Raw genomic sequence first — 15411 nt, 5'->3', positions numbered from 1 at the left:
TGATTAAAAATTTTTAAGCTAAAAAGCTAAAAGTTATCTGCAGCAGAGTTATCTCCCCTAATACTGGGATTGGTACCAAATTCCATGAAATTGTCAGTTACTACTGGAGTGAAAGGCAGGCTCTCTATATGGACATAACTATGGGAAGGTTTTGAGGATGTATGTGTAATACGATTGCATGTACATGTATTATTGAAGAAACATTTTATTTTTAAATTGGTTTATTCATACATCATCAGATCATAATACCTTAGGAAAATAGGCAAGACATGGAGGGACATACATCCCTAATCAAAAACTATGCCCATAAGAAGTCGTACAAGAGGAAAAGCTGAGAAAAATTACTTAAAAGTAATAATAAAAGGAATGGATATACAACAGTCTGAAAATGAAAAACTACTTGGCATTTTGAAAGACAATATCTTGTGCTGGAAAATGCAGGTTGATAAGGTCATTAAAAAGTTAACTCATTGCCTTATCTCTTGAACAGAATAATGTTTTATCTCCCTCAAGAACATAAAAAGATATTCTACAATGCATATATCATGCCATACCTAGAATATTGTTGTTCCGCCTGGGATAATAGTGGTACAGAAAAACAGGAAAGATAATGGAAATTTAAAAAAAGAGCAGCTAGAGTTATTCTTGATGCCAATTTAGATACACCATCAACAAATCTTTTTGAAACCCTAAAGTAGCTTCCATTTCAGCAGAGAACTCAGTTTCAAAAAGGTTAACAATAAACAATGGGTCTGTTTTAGTTTATTTATTCCTCTGTCTTTATGAGAATGACTCAACCGTTTTATGGAAACCACTATTTACCTATGAAATAAATTGGTTTACTCCCAAACTGGGTCTTTGCAGTTATACACATCCTGTTCAAGCTTCATCTTTAGCACATTATAAGATCAGTATCATTTACCTATGGCATGGTTTTCAGTTAAAGTGTTTTTCAAGTATAAATACAAGTTCCTTTTATCAACTCCCAGTGTATGATATATGTATTTTATTGTAAGAAAAATCATTCTTGGAAAAACTGTTTGATAAGTTAGAGTGAATGTATTAGCAAGAAATTACATATCTGGATTTGAATGGAATGTAGCAAAATCAATTATAGAAATTATGCTCCTTTTTGTGCATATTTACAATGGAATTACAATAAATGAATATCATGAGATCCGCTGGTGACTACACTTACATTGCCAATTTTTTAATACACATATGTACATACCAAAAAATCATTTTAGGCAAAGAAAAAATAATATGTAATAACTGTTTCAGTATTTCTCATTAAATATACAATCAATTTGGGAACTGTGCCAATGAAGTTTGTAATTTTGTACCCGAACCCACCCTCTGTTCTGTATAGCTAAGTGCATAAACATGAGATAGTTTCTCCTGTTAACTCACTTGGTTGGAAACTGCACAATATGGTACATACATGTACCATGATGGTGTACGATTAAATTTATATATATATATTAATTAATTAATCCCCATACCAAAACTGCCTACACTTCTGCACATGAGATTCTCACGTGAGATCTAACTCAGGTTAGTCTCATGTGCAATTTAACATGCAAATTAGGTAGAACTCACGTGAGCAAATAGATTCTAATAAGAAAATCACTTGTGCAGGAATTGTTAACAAGAGCAATATCTTGCTCACGTGAGCCACACCTTGCTCATGTGAGCCACACCTCGCTCACATGAGCGAGGTGTGGCTCACGTGAGCAAGATGTTGCTCACGTGAGCCACACCTCGCTCATGTGAGGAAGACCTGCTCACGTGAGCAACATCTTGCTCACGTGAGCGGCCTCTTGCTAACATGAGCAAAAACAACAAAATGCAATTATAGTATTTAGTTTTTATTGAATACATACATCTTTTACAAGAATTAAACAGAGTAAGATCAATATTCAAATCAAGTAATCATAATCATATAATTTTAGTTCGATTAGTGATCTTCTATTAAGGTAAGACAACTAGAGTATGTATGTATGTATGGATGTATGGATGGATGGATGGATATATGTATGTATGTATGTATGTACCTGTTATATTAATACATCACATTTATTCTAAAAACTTTAAGGTCATAATGAAAGATACTGCTGGAAATTTGCTTCACATGAAGACCATTCTTCACTGTTCCAGAAAATTCAAAAGCAAACAAAACGTGTAATTGATATTCCTGCTTCTGAATTTCATTATTTGCCAGTCTGCAACAATATTTTCACTTGGAGATTGTTCTCTTTGAATCAATGCACTTCCTGTTGACCATTGAATTTAAGTTAGCAGGCTCAGTTTTGAACTGTTGAAAAATGGAACCTGAAATGGAAATGAAAAAGTTGGTAGAAATTTTTTTTCTGATCACAGCATTTGAGACATTCTGTAAGGTGGATTTTTGAAGATTTGTTTTACAAGGTAAAGGCAAAATACATAATTGTAGTTTGGATTAGATGGCACTTTATCACACTGTGAAAATAGGAGCCAACTGTTTTCCCAAGGACACACTTACGCAGCCAACCCAGTCTGAAAATTCATCCTTTGGACTATGAGCCAAATTGCTCTACCAATAGAATTACCATAGTTCAGTAGCAAACATATAAACTGCACTGTTGATGAGATACCTGCAAGTCACGTTGCATATTCCAAATTTGACTACTTCTGGATAAAGATGCCAATGTGTACCCAGGTATTCTCCCATTGATAATAACCTGGGTAATAAAACGAACAATTGGGTACCCGTTAAAAAAAAAAGTGTTCACAGGGGCTCATATGGTTGCTTACAATTTACTTGTCATACGTGGTCTGTATAATAATACAATCCTTTCTCAAGTGACCTATTTAAGAATCAATGCTAATATTTCAAGCCTGACCATCCTAATGTCATGACTGTCCATGGTTCATGTGACAATTTTCTCATGACTTAAAACACTCTTGTTTTCAGATCCTGGTGACATTATCTGGGTCAAATAAAATTAAGCACAATATGAATGTCTGGTTTAACTTGGCTACTGTAACATGCACTTCTTATACCACCATGTTAGGACAAAAAAATGAATGAAATGGACAACTAAACAGACTGAAATATAAAGATCAAAAAAAGTTTGCTACTTAATAACAGTTTTGAAAAAATCAAATAAAAATTAATGTATTGGTAACTTCTGCATGAATTTTACGTTAAACAGTTCCAAGAAAAAAGACAGGTTCTTGAATGTGAAACCATTTGCCCTAGATTCATTCTATTATGATACTACACACATAGCAGTCCAGCTTAAATAGAAAATAAATGGCACCAGATATCATTTTTAAAAAAAGAAGAAAAAACAACAATAAAAATAACCCGGGATGTATCAATGCAACTGATGGATGTTATGTAACTGAAAAATGTTAGAGAAAAGATATTTTGTTAAACTTAAAAACATGTTGCACTGGACCGTCGTTATGGGATGAACCATGGCAGGTTGAGGATAATACAACAATGAACATTTATGGACTTTATGACAATTCGCGAAAGTTACTGTAGACATGTACACTAGTCAAAATGACTTATGCACCAATAATTTATCAATTTCTTTTGTGTCTATTCTCATCCATACTACTAATCCACACAAGTTCAGCTGATTTGTGACAAAAATTATAACTGCATATACAATATTTTTCATAGTTTTCTGTAATAATGGCATGTAATTTATACTCGTTGTGCTCAGATTATGATTTTTGCCCACTTATTTTAGTAATAATTATGCTTACAGCTCTTTTTGGGGATGGAACATGTGAACCTACAACGAAGCAGTTCAGCTTCACATTTAATACAATTTCCTTTTGATTGTATACTCTGGTAACCAATCGTTAGGAATGATGGGTACACATTAGAAATTTCAAACAAATTGACATCTCTACTTCTGGAACAGTCCTCTGGAAGATTTCTCCAAAACTTTTAGGATACATTTTTCCAAAATATGTACATTTGCAATATATAAAGAAATTCAAAATCTGGTTTCCAATTTTTATATTATAAAAAAAAATGTATTGGGGGTCAAATTTTAGAGTCTGAAATGCGTATGTTATCATGTGTATTACATCAAAAGATTTGAAGCGTCTTATACATACCCTTTACTGGAGTCGGAATTTCCTCTAGCATGGCAATGGGGTTTTGTCTGACATCTTCCTGTTGCTGTCAATGTTTTGCACTTCTTTCAAATGATTGCTTGTTGTGTTGATTAAATTTTGTGACCTTCATGAAGTTTAATCTGTAAAAAGATAAAAATTAGTATAACTGATCTTTTTTTTTAATCTATGCAGAACGGAAAGAATGCACGGAAATGAGAAAACGATTTGGTTGGCAAACGAGTCCTAGTGTATATAAGCATTAAGAAAAGCTGTAATCCTTATCCAATTAAATCTCTATTTTAAATTTACCAATCAAAATATTTGACAGACAGGGCAACTGTCTTTTAGGAATAAAATCATGAATTAAGCTACTGCATTTGGTTCTCAATCGTGTATGCTTATCTTGATCCACCCAATCAGCAATAAAATAATACGAAGAATATTTATGTTTGTACAAATTGTTTCAATCGGTAACGCAAGTGCTCCTCACTGAGGCGCCCGCATTATTATTGGGGGTGGGGGTAAGAGCCAGACATGGTTGCACAGTTAAATTGTGGAAGGCTTAAATATTCGATGATAGTGTGGTGTAGATATCATTTTTAGAAACAGGAGGTTGAATTATTATCTTTAAGTAAAATCTGAAACAAACCCTTGGCTCAATTTGAAACGACCATGTGAATGTATGCTTATACTTATGATGTCGATGATTCAGGCTATCCACTTTGATCATTCTATATGCGAAAATTGTAAAAAGAAATGAGTAAAAGTAACTTACTTCTTTCTCGGCAAAGAACCAGTCTTTCATAATCCTTGAATCTTCCCTAAACAGCACGTCGACGTCTTCTGTTTCGTACTGGCCATTAACATCAGTACCGACGTGGACATCTTTAGATGTTGGTGTTGGTTTCTATATTTTAATAGTGTCCACACTCTTGCTGTCAGAATGTTTTAAGAGCAAACATGTTGCAGGAGAATATTAAATAACTTTCTTCATAAACAGCGTGGCCCTTGCTAAGAGAACATGGCTCGCGCGTAAATTTCTGTCTGTTCGGTTTAAAAGTGCTATTCTACATGTACACTATAGGTCAACATCCAGCATCTGTTGAGTTCATCTGAGGCGCCATAAAGGGCAAATAATTAGTAAACATGTTGTTGTACGCATAGGGGCTTGTATCATTGATTACAATATAAAAGTCAGTCATACATATTGTATAAAAATAATACTTTTATTATTTTATACTGCTGTATGACTGACATTTAAATTGTAAGCAACGATGCGAGCCCTTCTGGTTTTACACTCCTTTGTACATATGTACTCGGGTATTTCTTAATATTATATTTTATATATCAAATAAATGCTATTTTATTATATGATGTTTCATAAAAACTGAGCTATAAGTGAATTCATATCATTAATAAGTTAATTAATATAGACCTAGTTAATTTTGAAGTTTTTACAGTAGCTTGTGCCGAGCCATGTCCCATAGGACACTCTAATGGTTCTAACAAGTCGATTCTTCCACCGTGTACTCTGATAACCTGGGTCACAGAAAAGTTAACGGAAACGTCAGTGATTATTTTTGTGATTATTTCAATAGGGAACTTTTTTTATAAACTTTGAAATGACACGATCAGAACATTTAAAAGGCTGCAAATAAGCAAAATTTTCCATTGCCAAGAATATACACGTGTAAAACAGTGCGAAACAGCTATACAACCAAACACGACTGGATTAGTCAGTTTCTTACGGATTTATTAAATTTTATGTACAGTACATGTTTTTTTTTTTTTTTTTTTTTTTTTTTTTTTACTGATAATGTACACATGCATAGGAAACGGGGTTGGGGTGAAACCTCAATAATAATTTGTCTAATACGTAACCTGTTCGACTGTTCAGTCGGCGTTTGAATTTTAGCGGACACTAGACAAAATGTTTAATGTTACCCCGCGTATTTCTTTGATGCCAGACATTCAACGTCGGTGGACGATGTTTTATTAAACACGTTAATATTATTAATCCTTTATGGTTTCTGCGTGGATTAAACATAAGCCGTTTTATAGAATATGGGGAGGGGTGTGTCAAGCGTACGTACGCAAGGGGGGGGCGACGTAAAAAGTATGCATGCGTACGGGGGGGGGGGTCAAGCTTTGCCAGATTTTTGCATACGTGCTAAATGGATGACCCCTAAGCCGAATTACACAATTCAGTAAGTATAAGATTGTATTGACTTTTTTGCGAACGTTAGGCATGGAAGAAAACGACGTAGTTTATGTAATTCTCCAATTTTTCTGGAAAATGACTTCAGAGTTTATTAGGCCAAAAGGACTGTGCATCAGTGTTTATTTTTTTCCAGATATGTGGCTATGTATTGTATTTGTTTTACAATTTTATAGTGGGGTTTTAGAAGTTTGTGAATAAAGGAGTTGCATCATATGTTTATGATTCATTTTAGGGCATAAGTTTTATTTCCTTTTTATATTTGTAAACTGTGTATTTTGGGGAGAGAAACATTTCACCTTTTTACGGATTACTTTATTAAACATCAACCACGAATAGTATGCAAGTTATTAACTCTATTCTTTGACAGCTGTTAAAGTTTAATGGGTAGTCTGGTTATACGAGACATTAATTCTGAATTGTTTCGTTTTATGAACAGTGAAATGAACCTTAATATGTTCAAATAAAGTAGCCTGTTGGGTCAAAATAAGATTAAAAATCACTGTGAGAAAATAAGTTGAAGATGTTTTAAAATGTAAAAAATCCAATAAAGCAACAGCAAGTGCAAAATAGAAATGATGTCTGTGTGACAATAATGGAGAAACTTGACATTCAATATTTACACAAAATATTTAAGTCCAAATTGCTCATGTGATAACTCACATGAGAAAATCCAACTTTGAATAAATTTGAAATAAGTGTTTAATCAGAATCAAAGTCCAAGTTTCTCACGTGAGAAATTAGAACTCTGCCTTATTTTCAAACAATGTTGTATGTAATGGAAAAGAATGTTTTCTAAGTTCTACTTTCTCATGTGAAAAGTTAGATTCTCACGTGTGCAAAATCTGCTCACGTGAGAATCAGGTTAGTTTTTCCTTGGCTCACAAGATCTAACAAACTGCACACATGAGCCTGCAAAATCTACCCTATTTGCATACATTTCTAACAAGGTTCTCATATGCAGCTTATGAGCAGCTCATGTGAACTGGTGAGATTTTTCTGTACGGGTGTACTTGTGACCCTGACTATGATGGTTAATGTGTGAGCTTCACTGTACCAAATTAAAATTAGCTTCACTCCTCCCCGCCCCCACCCTCCCATAAAAACCTATATCTTAGTATCAGTAATACATGCCTGCTGTTATTGCATTACTGAATTGCCAGACTTGTGGGAGGCAGATGTCTAAAGCAAGTTGTTCAATTAAATTTTCACTGTCGTCTTTTTTTCCCCTTCTGATTTAGCTAGATAGAACCATAAAACTCTAACTTCTCAAAGATGTCTATCTTGATCATCCCTAGCACATATACAACTGAGACTGGCCATTTCAAAAGGAACAAATGCTACCAAAAGCATTCAGCTCCTTCTTGGCCAGAAATCACAAAAGTGCAGCCATTTTAGTCAGCCCTGTACCTAGATCATGAACAATTTCTTCAAGTATAATATCCAAACACATTACAGCCACATTACACGAAAGTTAGCCTGAGGCATGTGAGCCAGGTGTTGTACAGAAGAAACGAACACAACACCCTCAGTCATGGGGTTTATTTAATGTCAACGATACAAGACAAAAGAAAAACAGGAAGAAAAAACAGACACGAAGACCCTAAACATCAGATACCACAATTCTCGCAAATTGCATTCATCATAATAGGCACAGACACAATGAAAAAGGTGTCGTTAGTCCAGAGATGATACAAGGAGTGCCTAGGGCATTTATTAAGTGCACGGCACTCGACGTTATCGTCCCCTTCATAAGCCTCATGCACTGATCGATCACTCACTCACTCATGCGCTCACTCATGACAAACACACACCTGGGTCACATACTGAGCCCTCCCTAAATGTAAATTTCTCCTTATATTAAAAAAATTTGTGCCTGCAGCCAAAAAAAATTTGAAATTTACAGGAACAAATAATCAATCAGTACTATACATCATGTCTTCAGAAATAAATAAAAACATTAATACATAACAGTTATTCACATATATCAAGATTTAAAAGCAACCATAAAAACATATGAAAGTTTATCCTCTTTCATTTTAAAATGAAAACCATACAAGAATGGGTTTTCTATTACTATGTATTCCCTTTCTTTTTCTTCCGTAGTGGTACTAGTGTGACTGACCAAGTAGGTCAGCCCAGTAGGATTCGAACCCACCCGATTCTCCCTGGAAGACCACTACCCCCATATTATCCATCATTCCACAGTAATATTAGTTCATAACATGGAGGACAAGTAAAAAATAGAACTACAGAGCATAACAAGTTAAATTGCCCAACAAAAACTTAGATACCTAAAACCACTGAAATTGAAGCTACAATTACTTACATAATGATGTCAAACTGTCTCCTTATATTTATATTTTTGTGTTAAACTGACAATAAATGGGATATTCAAAATCACTCCAACCTACTAAATAAAACAAAGAATGCCCGAAAGATACGGAAAGATCTCATTATCTCACATGTAGTAAATCGTCTGCAAATTCACCCACTGGCCTAGCCAGTCGGATGGTTTTCGGTCTCTGGGAGAATGTCAGAGTATTCCTGCGACACCTTTGGTGCTGGTTGGCTCTGGACTAACCTCATGGACTGACACTCTGGGTCTCCCTCTAATATGGTCGGGTTTTGAACTGACCTTTCAATAGACACCTTTGGGTATCCGAGCTGACTGCTCTCATGTGAGGCACGTGAGGGGGTAGATAAATGAGTTGTTGGTTCATTTAAACTAATTTCATGTTGTCTAGACCCACTATTCTAAAAGGATGCACTAATATGGGGGTTGATAATAGATCTAGATTTATTATCAGAGGTGGTCCATGTAGAGTGTTCACAGGGTCAAACAATCTCCCTCCTGACCCAACCAGATCGTCTGTGTGGTATAACATACATGTCATTGTCTGAATCAAAATTCAAGAGATTCAGAGCTCAACTCTGAAGGGGTTACTTTTTGTACACTCGGATTCTTCCAAACCGATTTCATTGGGGCTGGATCACAAGGAAGGGCAAAGGCATATTATGATGCAATGTGCATACAGATTTCAGACCTGCTACCATTCTCACCTTGTACAGTGGCATATCTAAATGGGGAATCAATATCACCTGATATACGTCCTTGGTCCACTTGTTGGCTAATTTTTGTTTCCCCTTTAGTCCAACATTGCGCACTAGGATTTGGTCCCTTTCAAGTTTGGACTCTCGAACCTTCTTATCGTACTGGATCTTGTTCTTAGCATGGCTATTGCTTGACCCTCTTGTCGCGGCTGTGTAAGGTAGTCTTTCAGTTTTTCCACATATGTGTGAGGCTCTGCAGCAGCTTTGCCACAATCTGGTGCATTACCCAGATAAGCGTAAACCAAAAGCTGGGGGTGCCACCCAAACATAAGAAAATGGGGTGAGAATCCAGTGGAATCATGCTTAGTAGCAATTGGAGCAATGTACGACTTCCAATCTTGTTTTTGCTCTTCCTCCAATGTCCCTAGTATTTTTAAGAGTGTTCCATTGAAGCATTCACAGGTACCATTTCCCTGTGGGTGAAATGGGGAGGAGCAAGACTTTTGTATGTTCACTAATTTGCATAGCTCCTTTATAACCCTACCCTTGAAATTACATCCCTGATCACTGTGAAGCCTTTCCGGAAAACTGTAATACTGAAAAAAGGGCTCATAAAGGGTTTTAGTGTGTAATTTGAGCCGTTTGGTTGTGGCAAGGAACGGCCTGAGCATAGCTGGTGAAATGATCAGTTATCACCAAGATACTCTGAAACACTCCCTTAGATCACTCTGGTGACAAAAAGTCTATGCAGATGAGCTCCATAGGGCAAGTGGTGTGAATTTGGGTTAATTCAGCCATTGCCTTAACTGGGGTCTTTCTGCGTATACACAGCTCGCAAGATTTCACCTTGCGATTCACATCCTTCTCCAGACCAGGCCAATAAAACCTTTGCCTAGCTAAGCAAAGTGTTTTCTCCTTACTCTGATGACCCATATCATTGTGGATACCTTTCGGGGCCAGGCTCCGGTATGACTCTGGGATCAAAAACTGTCTCACTGATTGGCTATCAAGAGAAGTGGTTCTGTAGAGAACGCCGTTTTCAACTACAAGGTGGCTCCATTCATGGAGAAATTTCTGTAAAGACAAATTGTTTCTCTGAAGATCCTCCACAATGGGCCGAAAACTCTTACTCTTGAGGTCAATAACTTTTGCTATTGTTTTAATGGTCAACTGTTCCCTGTCCCACTTAATGTTGTTACAATGTTCAGATGAGAACACCTCATCGGCCAAATGAGGTGCCGAACCATCCGAAACACTATCAATCATGGGAACAGAGATAGTGGCTGCATGGCAACAGTGTGTTCAATCAGCTCTATGGCTGCTATGGTCAATGTCTACGGTCAGCTCTACAGCTGGTACCCTGTCGACTCTGATCAACTCAACAGCTGAAGATTTGCAAGTCCTTAAGTAGACTGCTCACTGACAAGATGTTCTGTAATGTCTTGGCCCCTCACAATATATGGACGGTAACATCAAACCATGGCAGAACGTAGGCGCCCTTCCAGGTTTTTGCAACAAAGAGGTGGAGGGGGGTATAACAGGTTTGGCTGGGGTTACGGATATCTTTGATGGGGATACAACGGATTTAGGTGGGGCCCCAACTGGCATAACCACATACCCAATGGCATTCAATGCCTGTATCTCCTTTTCTGTCATGGGATTCTTACCTGTAGCCATCATGAAGAGAAACCCAAACAATTGCGTGTAAATATAGCCATGCTAAACAAATCATTCAATGACTTGTTGTGTCTATTGTTCAACAGTGATTTATCGAAAAATATCCTGTCCCTGACAAATAAGCAGAAATGTCATGTGGGCTGAAAAGATGGGAATCAAAGACTGCCCAGTCAACTGACCTGATGACATTCCTGACTGAACCAATTGTTTCCATCCTGAACTGTTCTTCCAGATAGAATCTGTTCAAATGGGAAAGATAGATAATGCATTGAAAGTTTCCTTACATTCTTCCCCATCTCTGAAGTGGAGGGTCCAAGAAGTGAAGTCAGACACCCTTTTTTGAGGTGGAAAGGACCAATTCATTGTCCGCAAAGTCCTACAAAGCCTCTGAAAAAAAACAATCTGGCACATTCTGGAACACTGGAAAGAGGAAGACTTTGAAGGAATGCAACTACCTTGAAGTGACTGCCTTCTTCACATGCCCAGTACTGCCACCTTGATGTGCAAATGAGGAGTGGAAAGGAGTTTTACACTGAGTATTATTCTGATTCAGTGTATTTTCCTTTTTAATTTCACTTAGGAGAAAAACCATGGACCCTCCTAAATGGGGACATTTCTTCACTGGTTTAACCAGGCCAATTACCGTCGCCATGGACCAGCACTGCTGATCCCTAAAATCCTGAGAGACTATCATAGAAATCAGTCCTCCAAACAGCATCTCTGCATCTAGAAGTGTGGCCCATTAAAAGTGATTGCTTGGATCCAGCAAAACTCAGCCTTCCTCGGGTGAAGAAGCTCTGCAGAGAGCTCCATATGAATCAAGAGCACATGTATCAATGTCCTCTGAACAGCCTCCAATGGTTTCTGCAAGGCTGTGAGGTAATGGTAATGATTGTCCATTGCCTTAAGTTTCAAATTGCCTTGAGAACCATTCAGTGAGATAGGTGCAGGTCCCTGACAAAATCCACACCAGGAAGGCACCTGAATCAAAAGTGAGGAGGGGGGCTTAAGGGGCCAGCCAGGACAATGGACCCTATAACTACAGGTTGAAACTAGGGGCTGAAGAATAGAAAAGGGAACATACCCTTCCCCTTCTGCTATCTATATACAGTTTATCTGTGAACTTTTATATAGAACTCAAAAACAATATCACCATTTTTCAAACAGAAAAGTTTGACTTTGATTATCTACACAAACCCAAATGTTTTACATAAATTATGCTTTATGAGTTAGGAAGTTATATTTTTACAAGGACAACAATTTCTTATAGTTTTAATATTTTTTGTAATGTTGGGCAGTACAACTTTAAGTACTTTCTGTAAAGCAACACATAGATTTTAGGAATAATGTATACCCCTTAAATTAGTGCTGAAGTAAACATTCAAACAAGGCATATATTTATAATATTAGCTGCTTCAAAATTTCATCAAGTAAAAGATCAAACATATTGATTGGACCTAATTCCAGGCTAAGGACTAAGAAGGAATCATGCATAATGAACAAGACAAAATCTGTAATATATATATATATATATATATATATATATATATATATATATATATATATATATATATATATATACCAAAATTTATATCCAGTAAATGTATGCATGCAGAAAAGTAATAGCATTTTATCATGCGATTATTTTAGCAGGATACTGAAAACAAAATAATAATTACTGTAACAAGATGAAGAAGAAGAAGATGAAGTAGAAGTAGAAGATAATAACATGTTACGAAAAAAGTAAAAATTGGCACAAAGATAAGCAAACAGATCACAAACTGATGCCTGGCTGCCTGACTGAAATATTCACAAGACTGCATTGTGAGGGTTACATACTGATTGTGACCAAACCCCTCAGTTGCAGGATCTAGTTATCATTTCTTACATGTGTGTTCTATACTGACCCACCCAGCGTGTGTGTGTGTGTGTGTGTGTACTTTCAAATGTATAATTCAACCTAAATGACCAATAATATCAAGCATTTATTGGAACATGCAAAAGGGCAAGTCCACTTGTAAATGTATTGCTAAGAGGGCTATATGTTTAGAAATGTGTATAATTTTATTAAACAATGGAAATCTATCATAATGGAAGATGAACATCACTACCTTGTCCTCAAAATAATTGCAAAATTGGAAAACTATTGAATGAAACTGTAGAAAGTGCCATTATTTATTTATTTATATAAGTATCTACATTACCAAATATTAAAGTCACATGCTTGTTTTATCTGCATGACTAAAGTCCATAAAATTTAAAAGATGAACCAATGAAAACAAGATATAATTTGAGTGCATAAATTGTGATGTGGATTGTTTTGTAGCTTTAACAATTTTCAGTCATAAAGCTAGGATGTTTGCAGTGTGACAGTTTATAGTGATGTTTATCACTGGGGCATCTTGCAACAGACATGTAGCATGATGTTTCACCCAGTCACATTATCCTGATAACAAGTTGACCAATCCTAACACTAACCTCTTAATGCCGAGGGCCAAGCGAGGCAGCTGCTAGTACCATTTTTATAAGTCTTTGGTATGACTTGGCCAGGGTTCAAACCCGTGATCTCCTGCATCCAAGGCAGAAACTCTAACCACTTAGGCCACCTAAGCAGTGAGGTATGATCTGGTATAAAGTTGATAGATCAGATGGACATTCAGGCAGACAGATGAATGATCCGACGGTCATATAGTCCTTATCTAGGACAGAACATCCCTCAACAGATTCTTGGAAAAGCCTTCATGATTGAGGAAAGAATAAGACAAATGTACTTAGAATTGGTTACTCAGGTTATTCGAGAAACTTAATTTACCTATAGATGCATCAATCAAAGAATCAACAAAAGAACTTTTAATATGATTAAATTAATATAATTAAAGGCATGCCTATCATGAGTATACACAAATATTTAATTGCTCACTAAAAATGGTAAGTAACTTACGTAAACACCTTACCTTTCTGAAAAACATCAACTGTATTTTGGACAGTTTCTAAACTCTTCTTTACATCACCAACTTGTTGCTTTACTTCACTAACTTCTTGCTTTAAATCATCTGAAGAAAACAACTTATTGTTTATATATATTCTTACTGAACTGAATAGTTTGAATATCTTTAATTTTAAGGCCACACACTTTCAAGAGAGGAATTTTAGAAAACCACTTTCTTGTGAACGGGTAGGAAACATTAAATGGGTATTTGGCTTTGAGTAGTGTATGTGTGTGTGTGATTTGGATTTTTTACGTAGCTTTAACAATTTTTCAGTTATATTGCTACGATATCTGCAGTGTGACGGTTTATTGATGTCTAGCACTGAGGCAGCATGCCACAGACATGTAGCATGATGCCCCACCCAGTCACATTATCCTGACACCAGGCCGACCAGTCCTAACACTAACCTCTTAATGCTGAGCGCCAAGCGAGGCAGCTGTTAGTACCATTTTTGTAAGTCTTTGGAATGACTCAACCGGGAATCGATCCCATGACCTCCCCCATCTGAGGCGGATGCTCTAACCACTAGGCCACCCGAGTGGTCCTTAAGTAGTGTAAAAAAAAGTGTAGGCAAACTAAAAGACTGACTGAAAGATGTGAATTAGAATCCATTATAGCTACTTTTTATATTCCATTCATGCATACTTGCTTTTGTCTAAATGTACTCGTGCATATGTATACATGTATTTGCTGTTTGCCTGAGGTAATCTTTTCTGCATCTTGGTTTCACAATTTTTAGCTCCTAATATTTTAATATCTTTTTATGATTTTCTCTTATTTTTTTATTACTCTCTTCATTTCCTAAAAATGTTTTCTACAAAGCCAAAGTCTCTGGCATAATTTTATTGTAACTTAGTTAATAAATTCAACTGGCTTACAAGTAGAACAATATTTCCCATCATGTTAACAAGTGTAAATAAGTGCAAATATGTTTTCAACTAAAATTACCCTTTTAAAATAAGGTCAAAAACTATGCAAGTATGTGGTGCTGAACCATGCATTCAAAAACTTCCATAGGTATAAGCTCAATTCCTTTTAACATTTCAGCAAGATAAAGATGCACAAAATACTGAATGGAAAAGAAAAGCTGAATCAAAGCTACCAAGCAATTCCATTCTTTTGTTGTTTTGTAGGTTTTGTTTTCCTTTTACTTCTCTAATGTGTTTTCCTTCAATGCAACTGAAAACTACCACAGTCCCTTTCAAAAGTTCAGATTTTGGTCTTAAAGTCAGGAGTGAAATAACTCATGTTCAGTAAATGATGCATAACTAAAAGAAAAGTTTGCATTTTTTTCGAGTAAAGGTATAACATTCTGACTCTGAATACTTCAAAAACCTTCACAATAACTCTATA

At 36.1% G+C, this 15411-nt stretch overlaps 1 protein-coding gene and 1 long non-coding RNA gene across 2 annotated transcripts in view; both read right to left on the bottom strand.

Annotated features, from left to right (window-relative positions):
* Window positions 1–15411, bottom strand: part of LOC149780868 (uncharacterized) — a 144048-nt gene that overhangs the window by 104820 nt on the left and 23817 nt on the right. Inside the window, exon 3 of the mRNA XM_089936239.1 lies at window positions 14023–14121. Within this exon, the coding sequence (XP_089792365.1) occupies window positions 14023–14121 (99 nt within the window). The remainder of the gene's footprint in view (window positions 1–14022; window positions 14122–15411) is intronic.
* LOC149780869 (uncharacterized) lies at window positions 1967–6979 on the bottom strand. Its single transcript, XR_016415158.1, has 3 exons — window positions 4895–6979; window positions 4120–4259; window positions 1967–2331 (listed from the first exon to the last, which is right to left on the bottom strand). It is a non-coding gene; the product is annotated as an uncharacterized LOC149780869 (long non-coding RNA).

The sequence above is a fragment of the Sinohyriopsis cumingii genome, chromosome 16 (genome assembly GCF_028554795.1).
Source record: "Sinohyriopsis cumingii isolate HCF-2022 chromosome 16, ASM2855479v2, whole genome shotgun sequence".
Classification (NCBI taxonomy): Eukaryota; Metazoa; Mollusca; class Bivalvia; order Unionida; family Unionidae; genus Sinohyriopsis; species Sinohyriopsis cumingii.
This window is presented reverse-complemented; position numbering and strand designations above follow the sequence as displayed.